This window comes from Chelonoidis abingdonii, chromosome 7 (genome assembly GCF_003597395.2).
Source record: "Chelonoidis abingdonii isolate Lonesome George chromosome 7, CheloAbing_2.0, whole genome shotgun sequence".
Lineage (NCBI taxonomy): Eukaryota > Metazoa > Chordata > Testudines > Testudinidae > Chelonoidis > Chelonoidis abingdonii.
In genome coordinates, this window is record NC_133775.1 from 88,002,667 (window position 1) to 88,028,829 (window position 26,163).

The 26,163-nt window shown below is 41.0% G+C and overlaps 2 protein-coding genes across 2 annotated transcripts in view; one reads left to right on the top strand and one right to left on the bottom strand.

Annotated features, from left to right (window-relative positions):
• Positions 1-11,397, top strand: part of CCNJL (cyclin J like) — a 53,174-nt gene extending 41,777 nt beyond the window's left edge. The window contains exons 4-6 of the mRNA XM_075068087.1: positions 6,827-7,126; positions 7,893-8,052; positions 8,972-11,397. Of these exons, the coding sequence (XP_074924188.1) occupies positions 6,827-7,126; positions 7,893-8,052; positions 8,972-9,410 (899 nt within the window). The 3' untranslated portion in view covers positions 9,411-11,397. The remainder of the gene's footprint in view (positions 1-6,826; positions 7,127-7,892; positions 8,053-8,971) is intronic.
• An 8,890-nt stretch (positions 11,398-20,287) lies between these two features.
• FABP6 (fatty acid binding protein 6) lies at positions 20,288-25,300 on the bottom strand. Its single transcript, XM_032794438.1, has 4 exons — positions 25,234-25,300; positions 24,162-24,337; positions 21,664-21,753; positions 20,288-20,341 (listed from the first exon to the last, which is right to left on the bottom strand). Exons 1-4 carry the CDS (start codon positions 25,298-25,300, stop codon positions 20,288-20,290), a joined length of 387 nt encoding a protein of 128 aa, XP_032650329.1.
• Between the last annotated feature and the right edge of the window lie 863 nt (positions 25,301-26,163).

The window sequence follows — 26,163 nt, forward strand, 5'->3', positions numbered from 1 at the left end:
TAGGGGGCTGGAGCACATGACTTATGAGGAGAGGCGGAGGAAACTGGGATTGTTTAGTCTGCAAAAGAGAAGAATGTGGGGGGATTCCAAAGAGGATGGATCTAGACTGTTCTCAGTGGTAGCAGATGACAGAACAAGGAGTAATGGTCTCAAGTTGCAGTGGGGGAGGTTATGTTGGATATTAGGAAAAACTTTTTCACTAGGAGGGTGGTGTAGCATTGGAATGGGTTACCTAGGGAGGTGGTGGAATCTCCTTCCTTAGAGGTTTTTAAGGTTAGGCTTCACAAAGCCCTGGCTGGGATGATTTAGCTGGGGATTGGTTCTGCTTTGAGCAGGGGTTGGACTAGATGACCTCCTGAAGTCCCTTCCAACCCTCATATTCTATGAACAAGGGGAGATACGACTTTCAATCAGGTTAGCTTCATAAAGTTAGTTTAACATGACTGAAAAGCCCTTTAGGGATGCCTACACTAGGGAAAAGGCCTTTAAAAAATGGCTAGCTCACACACCTCTTCCTACAGCAGAGCAGGCCTTAATGCTGATTAAAACACAAGCTGGCATATTTGTAGGTGTTCAAAGAGTTTTGAATCTGAGTACAGCTATTGGGCATTCCATATTTTATGGGTACTTGAGTATTACCTATTGCATTGCAGTTTGGCACATTAAATTAGTGTATGTCATTAGATCTTTACCAGGTAACTCAGAGCTGACTTTTGAGGGTGGGGAGAGAACTGTTGTAAAATGTGTGCATTTGTCTTTAACACAATCCTGGACAAAGAGAGGAACTTCCAAGTGCTAGACATCTTTAAAAATCAGCAACTTATCAGGTGCCTAGGGTGGATTTAGGAGACTAATTTTAGTTGTTAGAAATTTTGGCCCCTGAATCTCGTCTGTTCTGAAATGAAAGCAGGTTTCACTACAATAGAAAGACCCATTTCTGGATCAGCTTTTTATCACATTTCCTAAGGGTGGTAGCAAAGGGGTGGCAGGCAGCATTTGTGTAGACTCAAGAGGAAAGGTAGTCTTGTCAAGAGAGGAAAGACCAGTGGCTAGGGCGCTAGCCTAGCATTTGCAAGACATTGATTAAGTTCCTGCTCTACCAGATTTCATATATGGCCTTGAGTAAATCCTTTAGGGCATGTCTATGCTGCTACAGCACAGCTATGGCAATGCAGCTGTGCCACAGGAGTGGGCCAGTGGTCGACAACCTCAGGGCCCCCCAGAGGATTCCGGAGGCCTAGGGCAAAGCAGGGGAGCTGTGGCGCTTGTACTCACCCGGCGGCAGTCCAGGTCTTCGGCGGCATTTTGGTGGTGGGGGGCCCTTTTAGTCGCCCCGCATCTTTGACAGCACTGAAGGGCTCCCCGCCACTGAAATGCTGCTGACGACCCGGACCGCCACCAGGCCAAGGCTCGTGGGGCCACTGTGGGGTCTGGGGCCTGGGGCAAATTTGCCCCATTTGCACCGCCCCCCCTTGGGTGGCCCTGGGCAACCTGCGACCTGCGCCGCTTCCTGCAGCTCCCGTTGGCTGGGAATGGCAAACCGCAGCCACTGGGAGCTGTGCCTGCAGATATTCAATGTAAACAAACTGTCTCGCGGCCCACCAGTGGATTACCCTCACAGGCCGTAGGCTGCCCTCCACTGGTATAGACCCTTCCTAAGTCAACGGAAGCGTCGTTCCTATCAGTGCAATTCATCCACTTCTCTGAGAGACATTACTGCACCTACACCAAGGATTAGGTCACCCTAACAGTGGCACTCAGGGCAGTTTAGCTTCACTACCCTGAGCGACGTAGCTATGTCAAATTAATTGTTAAGTGTAGGCCAGGTCTTAGTTTCTCTGTGCCTCCATTCCTCATCTGTAAAATGGGGATAGTAGCACTTTCCTGTCACAACAGCTGTGTCTGAAAGGAAGAAGACTGTGAGTGCTGAAATACTATGGCAATAGAGGCTATTGGTTAAAACAACAGCACTTGGGTAGCAATGATAGAAACCTAAAGAAAAATACTAAACACGAATGGCTATAGAGGCTTGATATGCAGCTAGATTCCACAGAACTGGGTTGGACAGAGCTATAAGCAATGCTTGGAATGGCAGAACAAAGGTCAGAAACTCTTCAATATTTCTTAATCGCCTCATTTCTCCCTTTGCCCAGAGCACGTCTCCAATTTTATTGTAGGCCTCATACTGCTGCAGGCCATATAGTTACTGAAGTATGTTTCCATTCAACCAAGAAGGTAATATTTACCCACCAGATAAAATGTTTAGAGGAACAGTTTGGCTCTGCGTTGGGAGTACTGCATATTGAATGTAGCATGTACAAAGCTATTTGCAGAGAACCCTTTCTCTGTGTGTGTGTTTTACACCATATGAGTTTGTAAACCTACTGCAGGAGTCGACAACCTTTCAGAAGTGGTGTACTGAGGCTTCATTTATTCACTCTAATTTTAGGTTTTGCGTGCCAGTCATACATTGTAACGTTTTTAGAAGGTCTCTTTCTATAAGTCTATAATATATAACTAAACGATTGTCTGTAAAGTAAATAAGGTTATAAAATGTTTAAGAAGCTTCTTTTAAAATTAAATTAAAATGCAGAGCCCCCCAGACTAGTGACCAGGACCCGGGTAGTGTGAGTGCCACTGAAAATCAGCTCGCGTGCCGCAGGTTGCCTACCCATGACATATTGTATTTGCAATTTTTTTCTCCCATGGATAGGTATGTAAACAAATACAAGAATACTCGGAGCACAGGAACTCTCCATTCGAAGGAAAAGCCTAAGAACATGGTATAAGCTTCAACTTGCCAGCTTGTTTCTGGGATCCAGACCTTTCATGTCTAGCTTCAGATAGAAAGACCTTTTTCTTTTTTCCATGGGGGAGTTGTGAAGGATGGAAAGTAGCCCTTTCTGATGGCAACCTGAATGCAGTATAAAATTGCAATGAATGTGTATAACTGAAAAATGATTAGACTTTGATTAAACCGGTTTGAGTGTTGAAAAATAATACTTTTAGTGCAGGATGTTGAAGAGAAGTCACTTTTTAATCACAGCTGACTAGTTCCATATTGAAAGAGAATGCATCCATGTGAGTAATTTAGGGCTTCTATATATATGTTAGGGAAAACTTTCACCAGTGTAACAAAATCTGTTTAAAATTGATCTAATTATATTGGCGCAAACCTCTGATTTAAATCTTTTCAATTGATTCAGGTTTCCAAGTGTGAACCAGACCTAAATCTGGCAGTTACTAACCTTTTGTGGTAAATTATTTTAGGACATTTCTCCACTGCAGAGTTAATTGGGCTCATTGGTATCTGGGCTAGTATAGCCTGGGTGCGAGCAGCCACTCTGCAAAGCAATACCTGAGTTTTGTGTCCTTGTTGTTGCCCAAGCTTTAGACTATACCCCTAGATGAACCATCAGCCCTGGCTGAAATGTGAGAGAAAGGGGAGATTTGTGTTTGAAGGGTAGGGGAATTGAGGATAAAACATGAGTGAGAGCCAGAGGTAACTCTGAAGTGAAAACATACCTTAAAAGTTGATCCGTAAAAAGGAAATGACAATGTTTTTTAAAACTTCTTTAGCCCCTGTGAAAGCCTGAAAGGGAGTGATTTTTCTTTTTAAAAGAAATAAATTAAATTGGCATTAATAATTCAGGTCTTGTTGGCTGTGAGACTTTGGTGATGCAAGTATTTGCTCTAATCACTAGGCAACACAACTTCAAATGTACCACTGAAGCAATTTATACTTTTTAAGGTGTATTTCTTCCCTGCCACATGCAACCCAACATATTGTGTGTGCATATTTAAAAACAAAACAAAAAAAACACAAGGGCATATGCATAGTAGTGTTGATAGTCTTGATAGCATGGTAGGATTTTTCTGTTTTGGGCACTTGTATAACATTACTGAATATTTGTAATTTAAAGTCTCTACTTGCCCAATCCAGTGAAATTTGTGTTATTAATCTCTTCGTTGCTCCCTGTTTAGTTCTACTAGAGTCTGTTGAATCATTGTCATGACGGGGGCACCTTGCAAGGCAGATGACAGAGGCTGAGGAAGGGTATTATGGTCTTGTCTTTTAAGCTTGTAATTTGATCTAACTAGCAGTAGGAGTGTTGAGCTTCTCTCATTTAGGTGGCCAGCATTGCAGAAGGGACTAAGAATACTTGGGTACCTACTTGGTTAGAGACCTATGGAGTGTCAGTGCTGCTGGAAAAGAAAACAAGAGGAACATATTTGCAATAGAAAGAGCTGAAATTCTGGCTAAAATGATATACAGGCACTCATCTTCAACACATCATTCATGAAAAGAATGGGTTAAGTGCGTGTGTTAGTTGATTTCTTGAAGCCAGTTTTTACTCGACAGTAACATGATTTTCCTGGTAGGTCTATCTATATACTATAGCATGCTCAGAAATTGAGGTGTTTTCCTGTCCCTTTTCATGAGAAATCTGGGAGAATCTGAGGGTTTTTAAACAAAGATATTGAATAAATTGATGTCAGTGATGGCTAAAACCCCAACATGACCAGAAAGGCATTTGTCAATAGATAAAAGAAGTGTGTGTTTTCAATAGGTTACAGTTTTTCTATGGACTCTATTATATACCCAATCATTAGGAGTATATATTTTAAATTAGACTATTATTTAAAACAGTTACATTTTGAGTTAGCACTATAGCTACTGCCTTGTTCTCTCTATTTAAATAGCAAATGCTTAGGTTCAGAACAGTTTTTTCCCAAAAAAGATAACTTACTGTAGAAATGGCTTGTTTTTTCTAGTATATATTTCTATTATCTGAGAAGTTAAATGTCACAGTTCATAGTTTAGTAGATTGTTTTGCTTAGATACATGCTTATCTTGGATTTTTTGTTCACTTCTGAAACCATGTGCAGTATAAAACTCTTAAAATAGAAGCAGATTCTCTTTTCATATTGAAATACAGTTTTCCTACAGAATGCAATTGCATCTCCCAGGATGTGCTGCCAAGCTATCCACTATGTATAAAAATGCTAATGAATTCCAGCATCTGCTTCTATAAGATCCTGAACAAATGTTTAATAGATAAATTATTGTTAAGCAGATGCAGTCAATCTAATTCAAGATGGCTGCAAAGATGGAATTACTTAGTTGTAAAGCAGAAAGCAAATTCTAAATCAGAGAAAAGTAGATGGATGGTTAAACTCAAGGAACAAGTTATTTAGACCACTCTTTTTTGAAAAGGCCTCTGGTGTCTTGAGACTTCCCTGGAAGTGTATTAGTGTTCTTAATTTATCTGCACTTGTGCATCAGGGAGCTGCCATTGTGTATCCAAAGGAAGAACCAAGTTGTGGGTCTAGCTGATATTTGATCTCCGAACCAAATTTTAAATCTCTCTTGTCTAACCATATTCTAAGACTTTCCTGGTCATGGGGTTGATGTGCACTCCTTTAGCTACTGATAGCTGTTTGAATACTAGAATAAAAATGTAGGGATTTATCAGAGGGAAGATAGGAGAACAAATAGAGAGGTCTTGTTCTTTCCCATATCTCACTGCACTTCATATCATCTTATTTTGCATTAAATTTTATAGGCTCTTCTTTTTACAACCTCTTCATGTTTATGGTGACTGATTTTTAGGTCAGGTTTTTGTATTTAAACATTTTACAACCATCTGAGCCTGAGCTGCCACTGCAAAGACGCTGTACTGAGTGAGCTGAATATGGGATAACAGCAGCAAGGATATACAAGGGCCAGTGATGTTCAGTACTGTTCTAAAAAGCATGCTTAAAATCTGCTTGGGTTTATTTGGATGGATTTGGGGGAAGAAGAATTTACTCAGGCTTTTTCTCGTTCCCTTTTAATCTCTCTCTTTCAAATTTCTTGTTGATTTTTGAAGCACTTTTATTATTTATCTGCCACAATCATCTCTACTGAAGTAGCACCCAAAGGACCCACCCAGGGATTTGGGTCTCATTATGCTAGGCATTTTACCGAGATGCGCTAATTAAAAGTAAATTGGACAGATTTTTATTTTGTAAATTTATCTTAATACCACGTAAAAAAATCTTATAAATGTTCTGTGCTATGGAAACAAGCTCCTTTTGAGATCTTTGCAGGGAAAATACTACTCAATTGCAAATCAACCTCACTTTTTTTTTTTTTTCGGTCTGACTCTGTTGCTAAACCTTGGAGTGTGCTATAAGCCCTCATGGGGAGGTGGGCTTATCCTTTGGGAGATTCATTTAGGATTCCAATGCCTTTGGCTGGGTCAGTTTCACTAAATCTTTAAGGAAAGACAACATTGGTGACACAACTTCATAATAGTGCGAGCATGTACCCATCTCTGTAAAATTTGCTATTGTCCTAAGTTGTGTGGACCTCCTCGACTTGCATGTATCTAGTGTTGGCATTTGGCATATTTGAGTCGCTCTTAAAGACAAGGAATCTTAGATTGAAAGATACCTTATAGTCACATAGCAAGACTTGATCAGACCTCACTTTCCTTCCTTTTTCCCTTGCCCCAGTAAGTACTTCTGGAGCTCATAGTTCACGAGTGCACCAGAGCTGCACACCTTTGTCTTGAACAGATAGACCAAATACAGTGTTTGCACAGACCCTTACAAGTCTGCGTATACACCCCTTGATGAGTTTTGGGTTTAAGTCCACAAAACTCTGGCTAGACCCGCTAGAAGAGCAGGTTCCCCATGCTGCATGAAGAATCTGTGAATTCTACATGCTTACTAATGTACACCTAGCACTAGGATCCTTTGAATCTAGGTGACCTTGGGCTTAGTGTTTTTTTGAGTCAATTTTGAAATCCATCTTTAAATTTTATTTATTTATTTTAAGGCAAATTTGAAGAAAAGGAGGATCGTGTTCCAAAGCTGCAGCAGTTAAATAACTTGGCTTACATGTGCAACATGAATGTGGTGCTAAATAAAAAGGACCTACTCAAGATGGAACTACTACTCTTGGAAAACTTCAACTGGAATCTCTGCCTGCCGACTCCAGCACACTATATTGACTACTACCTCTTCGCCTCTGTTGGCGAGAAGGACCTTCACAATGGCTGGCCCATCACATCCCTGACCAAAGTCAAAACTTTCATGGAGAAATATGCTTACTACTTTCTTGATTTCTCCGTGCAAGGTAATATCTCAGTTCAATTGTGAGAGGTGGGGTATGTAGAGATTTACCCTTGGGTAGTCTTCCAGTGGGATAATGGCAAAAATCCATAGCAGACAAATGCTTTTAAAACTGGCACAATGTAGGTGCAATACAAATACCTGCAAAGAGCAATATCTTTCCTCTGTATTGCTATGGACTGCAAATGGCGCAAATTATCAAAGGCACTTCTGGGGGAAGAACCCTTCTCCTAGAAGAGTCCTTATGGCCTTCTTTGCAAGCATCTGAAAGCAAGTTGGAATTACCTAGCCCTAGAACTTTTCTGCGATGCCCCCAAGTAAGAGTCACTAGAAATGGGGGCTGTGGATTTTTACTTCCTTTCTGAGGATGAGAGGTTTTGGAGAGCTGCTAAAAAGCCAAAGGGGCTCAAAATTGGGTTAAGGTATAAGTGGCCCAATCTAGTTCCAGTTGAGACCCTTCCTAAAACTTGATTAGGAGTCTGAGAATCCATTCAACTTGCATAAAAGGGAACAGCTCAGAATGGCTTGCAGGGGATAGAAACTCACAGCAGGGTCATAGTTTGAAATATTCCATACTGATTTGTGGAGGCTTTTGCTGGGCACGAAATGCCACTCTTAGGCATCTGTATCAAATATAAAGTTCCGCTTCTGTGGGCATTTGGCCTATAAGTTTGACTTGATCCACCTTGCTGCATGTGCACAAGAGTGAGTGGAATGCGGAGTAAATGGTGATCGATCAGAGCGTAATACTATTTTTCAAATTTCTTTAGATTATGCTTTCCTCAACTTTCGACCATCTCTGATTGCTGCTGCTTGTGTGTGCGCCTCACGCATCTGTATGCAGATTTCTCCCTCTTGGACTACACAGCTCCAGATGCTAACGTGTTATTCCTGGGAGCATCTTGCCCAATGTATCGAAATGATGCTAATGTAAGACTGCTGGACCAAAGTAACCTATTCCTCAAACTCTAAATAGACTTTCTATTACTCTCCAAAAATGCGGAGCTGAAAAGACTCCAAATGGCATTTAGTTTAGCAGTAATCAAGATCACATGAGATTAGTACATCTCAGGTCATATCAGCAAAGTTGGGGATTGGCAATCTTTCTAAATATTGGTGCAGTGGTAGCATATGAATCCATTGCATCAACCAGAATGGTAATTTATTCATGCAATTGGGTGGTTAGGCTGCACAGAATTCAACTTCCACTATAGCTTCTGTGTGCGATGCTATAACACTCTTAGCGTACGAAGTATTGCAGTAAACTGATAGCAATATTTCCCTTACAGCAAAGACAATGCAGAACTGTTCATTCTCTCTTTCAACCCTTACCCCTACCCCAGTAGAGGAGGTTGCTTGTCCTGTTGTGATAGATCATGACAGCGACCCAGCCTATGTGGATGCAGGCAAGTCCTGCTAGCGGAGACGGGAAAGGATTCCCTTATTGGTTCTATGCATTTATGGGGTCTTGATACACAATACGGCTGCACGTTTTAAGATTTCTTCATGCTGTAGACCAAGTGTACCCCAAAATGCCCACTGAATGTTTTAATGGTGCAAAATGGCTGTTAGTAGATAGAAATGGTAAATTTATTCAAAGTGCCTACAGGTGAAATATGAACATTATTGAGCACAGTAAGTTCTTTTTATCTCTGACCTGTGCAGGCTAACGAGCACCCAAATCCTATGCCCATTAGGGTCAATGGGAAAACTTGTACTCACCATGTAGGAACAGGCTGGCAAGGGGACAATTGAAAACCAATTTGTAGAAACTCCTCAGATAGTTACACCCGTTCTGATAAGTTGCATTTGCTTAACAATGCTGTGCTTTAATTTTTGTTTTCTCTAGATACTATGAGAATGATGTCAAAGAAGCCAGCAAGGTGAAAAAACAAATAACATTGCAGCAGCAAGTAGTGGGAAGTGTGAATCACCAAACCACAACTCAGGTCCTCTTTCAGCAATCCAGTTATCACCCACTAGCCCAGCACTCAACTGCCCTTTCCCAGTTCCAGTGTCCAGTGCAAGATTTGTGCTCTGCTTACCGTGACTCCTTGCAGGCCCACAGGCCCAGCAGCCTACTCTCTGGGAGCGCTAGCACCTCACTGCATTCTTACTCTGCTCTGCAGGCCAGCCTTCAACCTTCTGTGCAGACTCTGCCCATCCAAGGACCTATTACCATGCAGGTAGCTATAGCAACAGAACCTAGACACTGCATCTCCATGGCCTATGGCAGCAGCTATTTCAGTGGACATCACACCTACACACCCAGGTGTTTTGACAGATGACTCTCTAGAAAAATGGTGATGTGAGTAAAGTCTGAATAAAGGGCCCCATGGGATGTGAGCCAATTGCATGTTTGCAGCGAAAAACACACAAAGGAGCAGAATCTTTACAACTAGTTGATTCCGAAGACGTTTGCTCTTGAGACTCTTTTTAATGTGGGTTCCATTCCTGCAAGGATTGGGGTGTTTTCTTTTAATGAGACAGAAAACCAGAAATGCAATAACATACATCACTTTAGGTTGTCACTTTGAAAAGCATCTTGTGTAAGAAGTTACACCCTCTGGGGCTTACTAGCTTAGTCTTCCATACAGCAGGCCCTAACAAATCACAAATGCTAACGCTTGTGATTTAAAGGGTTATTTCAAGCAGGAATGCCTGAGGGACTTCTGGTCAAATAACATTCTTGTTGGAGGATATTTATCAAAAGCGCTCTCTGACGGCAGCTTATTCCACTGGAAACTACCACTAAAAATGGTGATACAGAAGCTTCTTGATGCTATCTGGATGAACAATCTCAGGTTGTGGAAAATCTCTCTGAAAAATGTTGCTTTCCCTTTCCTTGACCTGGAGTGAAAGCAACCCAGACGACCATCAAATCCTCTTTGCCTTAAAAGTCCTCTTGGATTTGGGTGCTGTGCCACTGAACAAAACCTCTCTCTGCCTTCATGTAAAAAAACCTCAATCTTAAATCACCTTTAGGGTTTTTAAGATGCTGCTGCCTTATGTGACTGGATATAATTTGTTTAGTAAAAATGTTTACAAGCTACATCAGGGATCTAATATTACTTGAAGAAAACCCCTTGGAAGAAAATTATTATACATATACTGAAGGGGTTCACTGCCTTCAGTTATTTTGGGGGATTAATGTCTTGTGGTCAAAGTGAAGTTTAGGACTGAAGAATTTGTACTAATGAGGAGAAGGTGGGGAAGGGGAACTAGTTAATTCTACCATGAAAATTAGTAATGGTTATGCCTTTATACTAAGACTGCAATGTTAGGCTGCACAGAACTTTGGTCTTTAAATTCCATCTTGGAGCATTATAGCAAAACTGGGTTTAAGGGTACTAGTAATTTAACTGAAATGAGAATACCCGCTACCATGTATCCAAAGGGTTATGTTTTGAAAATCCATTTTGAGATGGAACTTCCTGTGTTTGGTCAAAAATTCTATGTAGGATTTGTGTAGTAATGTAGATAGTTACGAGTAACATGGAGACTTTTACCTGGGTGTAGAACACTCACTTGCTATGCAACCACCATTCCGTAGTTGCTGGAAGCCAGTATTGTTTTTTTAAAGGTTCTCAGAACAGCAGTCTAGACAATGTGCAATATGCTTTTACTCTTTGTGGCAAATGCTGTGTTTTGTTTTGTTTTAAATATCACGTTAGGCAGTGCTGTTTAAGTTATATTTTTAGAGAATTTAGTTTTTAAGAGATGTGTTGGGGTGGTGGGAAAATCTCTCTCAAAAATAACCTGTCTGCTAACATTTGTTTTAACGATGAGGGTCTCCTTAGAAATATCGCGTATTGTAATTTTGTGTCACACATTAAGTTGACCGTGTCCTTAGCAGAACAGGCTAGGAAAGTTTAAAATCTATTTCATTTTTTTTTAAACTACAAATCCTAACAAAAATGAAGAGACAATGCCTTACAGAAATTAGTTTAGCAACTTAAAGAATTTAGTTCCCTTTTTTTTTATTCTGTTGTTTGTGTGTTTATATGGAACTTATTTCCACAAGGTTTTAGTGTATCTTTTAATGACTGCTATAGTCATTCAGCCATTCAGCAGATTGTAAAGAACCTCTTAAACATTTGGGGAATGTTGTGGTACTAGGGCATGTCTGACTGTGGAATCCATGTGTTTTTTCTTAACTTCTGTAGAACAGGTCATGTGAAGTCTTGTGTTTGGCAGTCTGCAGTCACTCTTTAGTGACCATTTCCACTGCTAGCTTGATGAAGATTGTCCAATAAACAAAAGACCTGCATCTGACATATTTAATTGTTAATACTGTCTGTGTTCTCACAGTATATTTCTCTGAAAAAGAGCCAGTGATCTTTTGCCCCTACCTTGCACAAAGTAATCCGGTGTATAGAGGCTATAGCTGTCAACAGTGTTTTGTGGAACACAACAGAAAAGTACCCTTGACAAGTGTGATACGCAGGATGAATTAACAAATGGTATTTCCATGGTTTAGGAAACCTACACAGGAAGGCTTTGCAAAAAAGGAATTGTAAAGGATCAGGGAGGTGCTACTCGCTGCTTGGGAAGTGAGGAACTATTCCATGTGTAAGATGTGGTAGCATACAAGGAAGCAAGAAGTGAATCAGGGAAGCAGTCTAAGGAGCAATTAGAAATGATGCAGCGGGACTGAGGGCATGTGATGAAATGACAGCTTATGATGTGATGTGATCAATATATTTCTTGGGCATCCTCTCACACTGCTTATTTGATTTTAATTCTGAATCGGAGAGAATGCCTCTGCAATTTCTTACTTTCCTTCGTGGTCACTTTTCTCTATACATGTCCTTTCCCTGGGTTCTCTCAGTTCTGTTTGTGTCCTGTGCATCAGATGAGCACCAGAACAAATCTCTGAAAGAAGCATATAGAGGTTTGTCAGAACAGATGAGCTAAAAAGCCCAATGTTGCCTCTTGTTTTGAGAGAATGTATCTTCTGCAATGCCTCTGAATGCTGGCAGGAGTTCCACTTTAATTTCCTGGCTAGTGTACATTTAAGACACACCTAATTTTATGTGTGAATTTCCTTTAGTCTTTAATGAAAATATGCTACCTCTGGGAGTAGCTAAAGTAGGAAAGCTCAGACAACTGTAATGTAACTGTAAACCTGATTCTATCATCATGGCAGTTAAAGGGACTTACATAGGTGCACAAAAAGCTGGGTGGGTTTTTAAAGCTTAATGGATATAATACCTCTTTCAAAGCCCATTTATTGCTGTCACTCACAGCCTATCCAAGCACTACAATACTCACACAAGCTGATAAAGTCATAACTTCCAAGCATATATCACAGAAAAGGTAGCAACTAAGTTTGCTGTAAATGCAAACTCAAAAGGGCTTTGGATATGAATAGAAAGTGATAACTTGGGTCACAAAACAGGAAATCTTTAAAATTTCACTGGTAAATTTTTAAGATAGAAGTGAGTTGCAAAATTAGCTGAGAAAATGCAAAAGCTATTTTTTCTCAACACTTGAGTCTTGATATGGTGTATATGGAGGAAAGAGTTCCAGTGGTTAGCAAGCATGGAAGACTACAATGAGTTCGCTAATCGAGATCTTTATGCTTTGGAGCTAATATAAAAAACTAAATAAGGAATGTCTATAATATTGAATGTTTTGAGATATAATGGCTTTGACTACTCCCCAGAGCTTGATCTCTGTTCTAGCCACTGTCGAAAATACTTCAAATAAAATTATTTACAGTTAAAAGTTGATTAGCACTCCTTGATCAAAGAAAAATTAATGCTGAGGGTTTGATGAACATTACCAGCAGATATTAAGGGCTATTGCTTTATTGTGAGCTTGAACGTGATGTCATTTTTGCTTAATGGATAGTCTTTGATCTGTGTTTTGTTTTTTAATCCTTATAAATGTCACAATCCGTTCCTCTCTGTACTTTTGGTGCTTATTGACAGCACTGTGAAGGCAAAAGGAAATAAAGATATTTCATTCATTGTCAATCACCCTTTTAAACATGGTCAAGTCTTTAAACAACTTGCTGAAGTTGGAATATTTCAAATTTAGTCATTTAAAACATCCTTGGAAAATTCTCACTGCCCCTCACTCAGGGTAAGTAATTTTTTTTTTTTTTTTTTTTTTTGGGTCAGGTGAAAAGCACTCTTGATCACCCACGTACGAGTCAATAGAATATAATGTGCACATCAGCATCAACTTAAGACAACAGAGGAGACATAATTCAAGAAACTACTTTTCCCTGAATTAACGTCTGTCCGCTCTAAGGACAATTTCCTTCTAATCTGCCCTCCTTGGCCTGCCCATATATCTTTTGAGTTAGGTTACACTGAATTATTCGGTGAAGTAGCTACTGCAGGTGTCAGTACTCTCTAATGTAAGGTGTCTGCCTTAAAAGCCACTTCGATTAAATCCTCAAAATCTGCCTCAATTTGTCCGGCTAACGATGCCCTTGCATAAATGGTCTGGTGCCTGATCTTTTGTCAACAGATGTAGTTTTTGCTCTCTGACCTTTGCAGGCATTGCTTCTCAAACCACTATATTTTGAATGTAGCTTTTATTCTTTGGGGGTTGAATGCTCTGTAGCTCGTCTATCTACGGATAAATTCAAATTAGCTTAAACCGATTTATAAAACAGATATTATAAAGTGATATTTGGCTGCGCTACACTAGGCAACATTTAATTCGGTGGTGTGCGTCATGGTCCGAGGCTAGCGTCGATTTCTGCTGGAGCGGTGCACTGGGGTAGCTACTGTACAATAATGAGGCCAATAACGTCGATTTGCGTCCACACTAACCCTAATCCGATATAGTAATATCGATTTTAGCATTACTCCTCTCGTTTTGTAGGAGTACAGAAATCGATTTAAAGAGCCCTTTAAATCGATATAAAGAGCAGTGTAGTGTGGACGGGTGCAGCGTTAACTCGATTTAACACTGTTAAAATCGGTTTAACAGCGTAGTGTAGACCAGGCCTAAGAGTTCCCAAACAGCTCTGTCTTCATGAGACACGTTGTAAAGCTAGCAAGGATCATTGTTTGGAATTATCTTGCTGGTGTTTTAAACTTCCAAACCCCAGTCTCCCAACTCTTTACTAAAACATCAGTTCTTTGCATCTTTTTAAGGTCCTTTATATCCAGCTGTTGGGACTTGTTTCAAAGCAGGTCTTCTCCCTGCCCCCCTCCCCCGCCCCCACCACACACACATCGGTATGGCAGGGTTCCATTAACAGAATTGTGACTATGATGACACCATTTGGTTCCATCTCCACTCTGAGACAGTGCTTTGTTTTTGAACCAGAGTGGGAGGGAGGTAACCATGTTGTGGTCAGGTCCCCAAGAAATCAAATTCAAACCTTACCACATTCCTAAATGGATCCCAAGAATCAGTTCCTAAGACTAAACTTTAACTTGCTCTTGCTTTTACTATTCCTCTGCTTTAAATGAAAATCAACTCTCCAAACACCTTCTAAATAGTGTTGAGTGGCCTGGGCAGGACAGGATTAATATAGATGTACCTGATTTTAAAAATTTTTGCTGGATAGCAATGTCAGTTAGAGAAGTGGAGGCTTTTTGTGATATTTTTATGCCAGCAAAAGCCCTACCGTGGATACAATTACACTGAAAACAAGTGATTATTTGTTGTTGCATAGCTTAGTTTGTTCAGGGAACTGATATAAGTTATACTGGCAAAAGCACATCGAGCTGTGTCAATACTAGAAGGGTTTGCCGGAATAGCTATATTGGCAAATCTTTAATAGAGACCATTGCCTAAACCCCTCCCCCAGCACCTTCCTATGCATCTGTGACCTTACTTCCTCACCTCTGGATTATGGGACAAGCCTATTTCTGGGGCATTGTAGCCTCTGGTGACCCTTCTAAGTGGCCAGGAAAACAAAGAGCTGGAGTTGAAGGCTAATTTGTCAAGCATGGAAGCAGTTAAGGAATACAACCTCTGCCACAGCCTGCTGGCATAAAAGCAGAAGGGACTGCAGGGAAGGGAGACCAGGAGTGATGAGTTGGGCCTTTGGAACCACATATAGTTTGGAACCGCTTTAAGCCTCTGAGGACATGACTGGACAGTGAGCACTAGGCTTCTGCAGTATTAGCCGTTTCCACTTCCCACTTTTGTGCAATGACAAATTGGCAGTAACCAAGGGGGAAATAGGAAGAGAAGAAGCTTATGTAAATACAGAACAAAACAAACACCTGTGCTTAGTCACATGGCTAGATGCGATGGGGCTAACTGGCTCCAGATGGAAATGTGAAAGCATCTGCACAAGAACCAAAAAAGTTCATTGTCCATAATGCACATAGTCATTTCTTAGCAACAGAACCCCACCCCCCCCGCCTCCAAGCATGCGTTCCAAGTGACTAGCAAGCTGAGTGTGCATGCACCACCAGCATATCACTTCCTACAACAGGCCAGGGGCAGCTTTGGAAAAACAGTTTCTTGTCCTTAGAGCTTTGCTGGACAATAGAACGTATTAATGGCCCAACCCTTCCAGGAATGAGTTGCTGTTGGCTTCACTAAGCTTTGTCTTTACAGTGTCCCCTAATTTCTGTTCTTGAAAGCTGTGGAATTTGTCTTGCAGTGGAGTATAAAATGCTCAGTTCATTTCAGACTTAAATTTTCCCTCGTCGTAATGACCCTGTGAGATGCATGAGTGTTAACCCCATGTTGCACATACAGAAACTAAGGTAAAGTGGTTACGTAGCTTGCCCTAGGCCAAAGAGAGCTGGAACTGGAATGGAGTTTTGCTAGTGTATGCCCGTCCTGTGCTCAGACCACTAATGACAAGGTAGGTGCATTCTTCCTTTCTCTCTGCTGGAGCAGCTTACAGGTTCAAGCAATACAACACAACCTGCATTTACAGCTACTATTGCCATCACTTTACAGTGGTAAGTATGGGAGTAGGGAGCCAGCTATATTGTTAACTGTCCTCCTATAAATGTGACCATAATCTGTCAGCTTTCTAGGAAGCATATAAATCTAATGGCACTTTGAGGAATAAGTAGGGGATAGATAACTCCACTGTCCTAGCCAGTGTACTCTTCTTCAAGAATAACAAGTTGCAGTGTCCAAGGCCCTAAGGCCTTATTCTGCACAAAATACACTTTACCTGCAGTTGCCACACTGAGTCTTGGGCCATCACTTATGTTTTGGGTGCGACAGGCACAGTATAATTCAAATCCTATTTTAGATTCACAAACAAAAACTTAATAGTTTAGGTTTTTGATGAGAGCAACCTTAACATACTAGAGTGCTGTAGCCAGGAAGCCCAAGAGGGCAAAGACATTGTCTCCAGGGAGGGAGCCCTGGGGCACTGCTCTCCCAAAGCAGGGACAATCTGAGTGAGAGTGTGCAGGCACATGCACTTGGCCAAGGGGGCATTCATGAGAGGTGAGTGTACCCTGTTACACACACACACACCATTAATCAATGGCTGAAATTTGTTTGAAAATTGGCATGTTTACCAAAAAAAAAGCATTCCAAAAAAAGTGGGACACTGAGGTATAGATCATGTAAAACAGAAAAAAGAGATGTAATCTTAACACTCAGACTACAGTGAGACCATAATTTGCCAAATGCCTGTTATCTCAGGTTTGAGAATGCTGGTTAGTTGACTTGGGTCATACTTAAGGACAGAGACTGAGACACCAGGCATATAGTGCTATATGCCCTCTTGCAAATTGCTACACTGTGCCTCAGTTTCCCCATCTGTAAACTGGAGATAATTACCCAAGTTCAAGAGGCATGTTGTGAAACGTAATGTTTGTGAAATGCATTGTGTTCCTGCTGATAAATGCACTTTAGTATATTTCTATTGGTCAGAATAAATTTTTATATAATTGTAACTTGTTCAAAGTTTTAATTTAGACACTCAATATTTGGGCTTAGTTTACCTATCAGTGCATCTAATTCCATTATTCAGAATGCTGGTAAAATCTGAATCCCCTGGCCACTGGCATAGAACAAGTATTCCTCTCCCGCACTTCCCCACCAAGTTAGTGTTCAGAATGAAAGTGGATTTCCCATGGTGTAACATTTCTCAGAGGTAGTTTTCTCCCGTACACGCTTTGATCAATTGCCTGCAGGGATTTTCCGTGTCCCTCCCTTAATTGCATCACAGCATGTTAACCTTCCTTCAATAGTAGGAGCCTTCACAAGGCTAATAAAACATCAAAATTAAAAATATAAAAGCATCTTTGAATGTAGAGGGTAGAACAGTGATTATCCTTCCATTCAGTTGGCTGCGGCCTGTCTAATGTGTAAAATAGAATTTCTAATTACTTTTGTTCTGTAAGTATATTTTCTTCCCTGTTTCATGATTCTAAATTAATCTGTTTTTAATAGTGACATTTGCATAATTTATGGTTAGGGTGAGTGAAATTATAATTAGCTTGACATAACACTTGTTGCCAGTACTGGAATTTTGGCCAAATATTCCTGACGAGAGTTCAAATTCATCCAACTGAAGTTGGATCAAAAAATTAATTTCACTTGGGCATCTTTTCATCTGTTCTTTGGTATCAGGTGTATAACACCTTGGAAAATACAAACACTACCTAGTCAAACTATCTCCAAATTAAATAAGAGAAAAGCAAGAGCTAGGTACCCACCTTTACCCTCTCACATCAATTTTACCCTGATAAAACAGCATTGACATAAATGGACCTGATTTACTCCAGTGTGAGGGTACCATGGCCCTTGGTTTCTAACTTTCCATGAAGGTCTGAATGCATAATGTGGCTCTGAGCTCTCTCTGTTTAACTCCCACCTCTCTACAACTGTATTTCTATGTGATCCATATCCAAGGCTCTAAGGTATGTTGTGTGACAAAATTTCATGTTTACATGATGTATTTCCTATGCTCATGCACCATTCTTTTCCGGTAATAATGTGACATATTCTCACTCTTAAACTGCTTTAAAACTTGTTTTAGTGTGTGGATCCTATGACCTTTAACTTTTGTTTCCCTGGGCAAGTTAATATCTAGTTGACGTTGAAATGCCTAAAAACTGAAATCATTATTTATAAGCTGGAGAAGGACTTTCCACAGGGGTTTATGGCAGTGTTACAAGTTTTCATACAGCAATCTATTAAGTTAAGTAACATTTAGTATAGCTGGCAGAGTGTCTGAGTGAATGCTCCAGGGGACCTGCATTAGAAGGCTGAGCCCCTCAGCCTTGGGAAATTGTGATGGTGATTTATGTCCCCATTGTTGACAGTCATGCTTAGAAACTGACTAGCTGCTTTCAAAAAATCAGGTCTGCAGTCTGGAGGTGGAAGATAGTGAGGTTATGGAGGAGAATTCTCAGTGAGGGGGGTAGGAAAAATCAATGCCCTGACATCATTTAACGATGTGATTGAGGAGGCTGAATTTCAACAGAAGCGTGTGGATCAGAAAATCTATTTGTTGTAAGCAGCAGAAGACAGTTCCAACCATGCACAGCTTTCAGACCTGACTCCAGTTTCACCAATTAAAGTTCAGCATCTTTTCTAACAAGGTGTGCTTTAGTATTGGAAACAGAAGAGGTAATGCACATGAGCAAACCTGGACATAGGCCACATGTACATTTGTGGCTCTCCTGAAGACAGTGTTATGATGGAGGTGGGTGAAACCTTGTTGAAGCTGGTGGAGGTGTTAGAAACCCTTCATTCAGGACAAATGTAAGCAGTAGTTTAGCTTTTTGCAGTAAGAGAGCTGAAACAGAGCCACAGGTGAGCATGACCAGAATCTGAACTCTCTGGGTGTAGGGGTTTCACTGAGGGCTGAATGCAGACTCAGAGGACTGGATATTATTTGGAGGTGTGTGTATCTGTGAGCAGAAATGGAGCCAGAAAGCCACACAGATGGCAGCAGAAGTACTTGCGGTGCAACCTTGAGAGAAAGCCAAGAGAGGGCATTTTGGGCAGAGCAGTAGCTAAAATTGTGACTAAAGAACCTGCCTTGTCTTTATTTCCTACTTACTACTTGAAAAATGCCTGACTCCAGCTGAGGCCTGGCCTGAGCAAAGTAATTAACATATGGAGGGAGGCCTCATTTCTTGAAGATTAGAATAGGGAGACAAACAGATCATTAGGGTGAAGTAAATAGGCCAGTAAGCTAAAAAGGCAGAATGTCTGAGCTAGCTAAGAAAAAAGGAGAACACCCAGGGAACCATTTAGTAACAATGGGCAAGATCAGTTAGGAATGTAAAGAGGGGGTCACACATGGACAGAATGCAGCACAGGGATTGGTTCCTGAAAAGTGACCAAGCCAAAAATGTGATATAATGTATAGTAAATGCAATGAGATAAGTAAATGTTTATGAAGTTGTGTGTAACTTTGGATGTGTGGTTATGCCTTTTGCCCACTCCCTAGGCTTGAGTCTGATCAACTCAGCATAGTTTTGCTATATGCCAAATCAAGGAAGCTGAGTGACAAAATCTGGAGTCAAACTAAGCTTTTTTACACCAGACAACTGGATGAAGTGTTTTCCCAGAACTGAAAAAGGTGTTCTGGGTAAGCCAAATGGAAAAGATCTGGAAGGGAATCTAAACATCCTCCAAAAAACCCACAAGCCCACAACTAGTAGCTAACCACTTGGATAAAGAGAGGTAACAATAATCATGTAGCCATAGTAGCAATGCAAGCAGATTTATCGCTTCCACGTATGTAACCAAAATACCCTTCTTTTGATACTGAAGGGTTTGATAATGAGGATGCACAAATGCAGCTTTTCAATGATGTAAAATTTCTGCTCTTTAGCCAGAGACAAAGGTAACCCCTTTCCCCTGCTCTTACCATGATAGCTGCTTTGGACAGAGTACTGCCTATCTGCATAGTCAGAGGCCAAATAAGAAAACTACCGAGTGGTTATAGACACCACTCACCTATGCCATGCACAAAATGAATCCTGAAAGAATTAGACTGCAGCACAGTCACTATACGCATGTGAGCGCTTTGATTTAAATCTCATGGTTTTTGAATAGAGGTGTGTGCCAGAACCCTTAGTTACACAAAAGGTAAAAATATTAACGTGGAAAAATTGAAATTGTCTCCCTTTGAAACAACTGTTCCCCCAGTTTGTTCGCAATAGAGACACAGAAAGAGATGGAGTTTCTAAAGCTGATTTATTGATTGTCTTGATATTCATTTCTCAGTGCACTGGAAGATGAGTTCTTCTTAAGCCAGCTTTTTGCTGACTCTCTTGTAGGTTATACCACCAGCTATAGAGATCTGGAATAAAGAACAAACCAAAAACTCTGAACATGGTAACGAGAACTGCAGAGTGACTTATGGAAAAGATTTGTTAGCTCTTAGATTATTCCCTTGTTGGTAAAAGATTTGGTCCCTGAAACTAAATTATTAATACACGTTATCCAGGGATACTCTATAGAAATACATTTTACATAGCAACTATCTCTCATAAAAATACATGTTTAGGGTTGTTTTAAGGGATTCCACCCTAGAATACCTGACCCTGAGATGATACCCGAGACAAAATGCTGTGATAGGTGTTCTACAAAAGAAATAAGTGGATGGAAGTTATCAGTTTCAATGAGGGTAGCTGTATTGCCAGGGAGTGACTATAGGCCCAATTCAGCAAGGGGGTTAAGCATGTATGTAACTAACTCTAGGCAAATAAGTAGTCCCCATCTGAAGTCAAGTCCTGACTTCTTACGCCCCTCATGCATTGAAGCCCTTACGCTTAACTTTATGACATGTGCTCACACACTTTGTCGAAGAGGGGCCTATCTGAGAAAACTGGTCCCCGCTCTAGGTTTTAGTAAGTATCAGCCCAGATTATCCAAAATCCAAATTTCCCATCACTATCTGGACTTCTTGTTGGTTCTCCAGTGTCCCTGTTTTTCCAAACTGGATGAAACTATTTCTTCTCTTTATAACACACTTCCATGGAATTTGATAGGGATGCAAAACAAATAGTTCTATAGAAATTACTCTACAACCCTACAGAATTTAACAGTAAATTGTAGACTTTTTTTCTGTAGAACTTTTAAACCATCCTATGAAATGCTATGCCAGAAATATAGAAAATTATAGCCCAGATATAGCGGCTCAGAGGTAGCCTTAAAAAAATATACAGAAAGTTTCACTATTATAGAAGACTTCAGTAAGTGGTGTTTCCATTTCAACTCTTGAAGCACATGTACTTTGTCATCAGCTAAGTCAGTCAAGGACAGACTGGGCAACTTGAGAGAAGTCAGGTTAAAAAAAATCCAAAATATAAATACTAAATTGTGTTTAACAATTATCTGGGTTTCCTGTACCTATGGCACTTAAAAAATCTAATTCACCATGAAAGCCATTTTTAAACATACTTTGCATTCGGATGGAACAATGAAACACTTGCCTATTTCACATCTGATAATTATGCTACAAAAACGGTAGGGGGAAGACTTGCTTTAAAATCCTGCCTTTTACCAAAAAAACCTAAAATGTAATGAAAATATTTCTAGTGGTCCCTTTGGGTTTTGTAAAGATAAAGCCCAATGTTCCATGCTTCATGGAGTGCTTCTGGAGGATGGTTAGACTCTTACCTCTACTAGTTTTCCACCAGCAATCTCTGCAGTATGATGGTAGTTAGGGAAATCAGCAACCACTTTCCCATCTTCCATTTTAACAGTTGCCTGTAATGGAAATTTGTTTATCATTGTCTTGATTTCTTGGGCTTTATAATGCATGACTGCTTTTCAACAGCCTCTAAATAAAATAAGATGTGAGAGAACCCATGTGCTACGGGCACTATTATATATTCTCAGACACTAACAAGACCAGAATCCTAGTACTTGCATATAAATTCTCACAGCTTAATCTAAAGTAGATGTAGCTAGCAGTAATAGCAAGTAACAGGATCTTCTCTTTGGGCTAGTCACTGAAACAGTATATCCAGAGGCAGAAGGGCTGTAGAGTACCCTTTTTATAGCCAGTCCTCATAGTGTTGGTTTCTCTCAGATAACTAGGCTTGTCCAAGCTTGTAAGGCAAATATGACTTAAGCCCAGTCAGCCATAATTAGAAAAATAGTGGTTTTCAAGGTAAAAAATGAGCTGAATTTTCACAGATGAGAGGGAACCCCCCTGTCAGCTTTACATTTTGTGTTATATTGAAGGAAGCATTTCTCACATGAGAAGTATTTTTTGTCTTAACTACCCCACTCGCATCTTTGGCAGCCCAAAAGAATCCACATGTTAAAGTGTCTCTGGGACAGAGAAAGGGGAAAGGTAGGGTTTGTAACAGTACAAAGTTGGATGAAAAGTTTGCAGTATATGAAAGTAATTCTCCTTGTAATTGTGTGTATGTTAAGTCTCAAGGGTTTTGTAAAGCCAAAAATGTTTGGCTTTTTGCACAACTCCAGTCAGAATGTAGAGGAAACGGTGTTATGATTGACAAACCAATCTAGAAATCAGGAAATATGGGTTGGGTCCCAGTTTGGTCACACATTTCCCATTATTAAAAATGAATAATGCTTCTATCTGGTACTTACATCATTATTTTTGAGATGCTCAGATATTAGGAGTTTATTCTTTCAATACCTCCCTGAGATAGGGAAATATTATCCCCATTTTATAGATGGAGAACAGAGCAAGTGATTTGCTCCAGGTCATTTAGGAAAATTGTGGCAAAGTCAGATATTAAATCTGTCTTCTGAGTCTCTAGGCAGTGTCTGGAAGACCAGGCCAACCTTCCTCATATCTAAGAAATGTGAGGCTTGTTTCATGCCTCTTGAAAATTTTGATGGGAGATAGAAAGAATCATCATTATCGTAGTGATCTATATATTGAAATACATTGCAACCTGGCCCTATACATTCCATGGATTTACAAAGGAGGAAATGAGAGCACCCTTGCATGGGTTAAGGCCCAAGCACAGTGGGAGTCCTGGTGCTGAGAGTGTGCCTGGTCTCCACAGAGCTAGCATTTTGTTAGCACTAGGTAGTGAAAAGGAGGCGAGGATATGACTTTTCCCCACTCTCTACACCAGTCACTGAAGGGAATCTGGCATGGAAGGCAGAAGGTATGAACTCCTGTTATGGGTGGGGTGGCAGTTGTTGTTCCTATGAGTTCTGAGAGCCAGTGTACCTGCTTGAGGCACAACACCTTCTGGGACTGTCATTCTACCTTTTTTCTTTTTCCCCATTTTTTTGATGTGATAATATAATAACCAAGCTCTAACTAAACTCTTTAAACTGGCTGCCCATTGGCCTGAAAATCAAGAGATTTAGAAGTCTCTATAGCAGAGGTGGGCAAACTATGGCCTGCGGGACTGTTCTGCCCAGCCCTTGAGCTCCTGGCTGGGGAGGCTAGCCCCCGGCCCCTCCCCTGCAGACTCGGCTCGCCATACTGCCAGTGCTCTGGGCGGCAGGGCTGCAAGAGCCACTGCGTGTAGTGTATTAAATTGCTCCCTGTAGGAATGTGCTACTTACGGAGCATCCAGGATGCAGCTGTAAGTAGTACACCCTAAGGCCTGGTTCTCAACTAGGAGTTGTTGAATTTAGCAGCAAATTCTATGGGGAGCAATTTAACACACTACACCAGGTAGGGAGGCTGTGCCCCACCCATTTCACCCCCTGACGCCCCCTGCCCCGAGCAAGCCCTGACCCATCCAACCCCTTAACTTCTTGTCCCCTGCCACCACCCCTCCCCGGACCCCTACCTCTATCCAACTGCCTCCCCTGTCCCCTGACCTGTCCTGACCCCTATCACCTCCTGCTAACACTAGACAGCTCCCTGGGACTCACCCCACCTATCCAGCATGCCCCCTGTTCCCTGTCCCATGATTGCCTTTCGGGACCCCCTGCCCCTTATCCAACCCCTCTGCTCCCCACCCCCTTACCATGACGCTCAGAGCACCCAGACTGGCAGCAGTAAGTAGCACACCATAAGTAGCACATTTCTAAGGGGAGCAATTTAATACACTACACCCGCCTTCCATGCACTTTCAGAACCCCGATGTGGCCGTCAGACAAAAAAGTTTGCCCACTCCAGCGACTAGGCAACTATTGAAACAACATTAAACCATAGGACTAAATTTATTTACCTTGAACTTTTTACCTCCCATTGTTTCCATGTCTGCTTCCTTGCCAATAGTGAATTTGTTGGTCATGGACTGGCCTGTGGGGTAGATCTGGGTCCAGATGAAATCATTTCCATTCTGTGCCACTTCTGTGACAACCTTGAAATTCCTTCCCTTTTCAATGAGATCACTGGGGATACCTACCCAATGGAAACACAGGTTTTTAAAGCTAATATTCCATCAATCATATTTTCTTTTGTATTTAAGCAAAACAATGGTCTGTGATTTCCTTTATTGAGAATTTCATGATTGATTACATGGATCCTCACTCTTTTACGTTGGTGTTATAGTTCAAAATGCTAGAAGCATACTTTGGAAGCAGCGAGACCTCAACCCTGTAGCTAGATGCAGCTCAAGACTGTGAAAGATTGTTTGGAAAGTGTCCATGGTCAGGGGGGTAAATTTTTCAGCTGTATCTATCCAGTCTATACATGTATACGCACATGAAGTTACATGTGCACAAAGTTTTTTTTCTGTACTTTGTAGGAAAAAACACCTATTCCATTCTAATATTCGCATATGCCATTTAAATAGTTGAACACTTGCCTGAATACAAACATTTACATTTACAGAACCAAATTACCTCCATGAATTTTACAGGTGCCTGCAACGGCCACAGCTTTTTAAAAGTTCATATTACGGTACACTCAGGCCCCTATTCCAGTCACAAGTTTGTACCAGCACAAGTGGAGCATGAGGATTGAATATTGGGCCCCCTAATTAATTGTATTACAAATTACCTTTGGGCCTAATTCTGCTCCCTCTAAACTCACACTTCAGTAGGAGCAGGCCTGAGCTTTGCTGTCGATGATATTCTGAAGATGTGATTAAAAGCTGCATGGAAAAAAATGAATCAATGAAGGTATAACCCACTTGCCAGCCAGGGGCTGGCAGATAAGCTGCTCAGCATTTTCTGATAATTATCAAACACCCTCAGCACCTGGCAGGAGCAAGCCTCAAACCTTTGCATTGTTTATCTAGAAGTTTATTAAAACTTGTTAAGATTCATTGAGAAAAATCTCCAGTATATACTCACCAATACACTTCACAAAGGCATCATAGTTGTCTTCACTTTCCACTTCATATCTGCCCGTGAAAGCCATGTTACCTTTGAGACGTGGCTGGTGCACTGGAGCAGCTGTTGCAATGAAGCAGCTTGGCTGGGTGCAAACAGGCTCAAAGCTCTCACTTTATAAACCTTCTCAAGCTGCTCAACTCCACCCCCTGATCATTCCACCTGTCCACCACACCCCACTGACTGAAATAGTGTCTCTGAGTCACTAGCCTAGATGTTATTGACCCTCATGAAAGTGCCCATGTATAATTCTATGATGACTCCTTGTCCTTGGTTTATACAGCTGAAAGGATCAGTCGGTTTTTGTTTTTTTTTCAAATACAAGTGCTGTCCCTTGCTGCTGGAATTTATTTTAAAAAAGAGAACCGCAAATTAATTTGTTTGAAATAAATCTGTTATTTTGCAGATGATGTATTTGCAAAATATCTGGTTTTGACTGCATCGGATTCAGTGTGTGTCCATAAGCAAGTCACTTGATTTCTTTGTTATGAGTTCCCTCTTCGTAAAAAGGGATGATAATACAGTACCTGCCTATATGAAGGGCTTCAAGATCCTAAGAAGAAAAATGCTTCTTACTGACTCTTACTACCATGGATTCTGCCAAGGAGAAGGAATTATAATGTTTGTTCCCCAAAGATCTTGTCCCATTAGAGTGCATGCTGCAGTGAGAGATGCCTGCTAACTCAGGAGGCTACATCTCCCTCATCCCCTAAGCCTTCCTCCTAGAATCCAGCCCTGAGTGGCAGCATCCCAGGAGCAGAAGATATAGCAGGCAATGCTGCTTCTCCCCTTTGAGGGTCTGTCCAGCCAGGGCAAGATTTGATCCTGGATGGACAACTCTAATGCCACCTCAAGCATTCAGAAGTCATGAGATAGGTCTCCTCAAAGTCA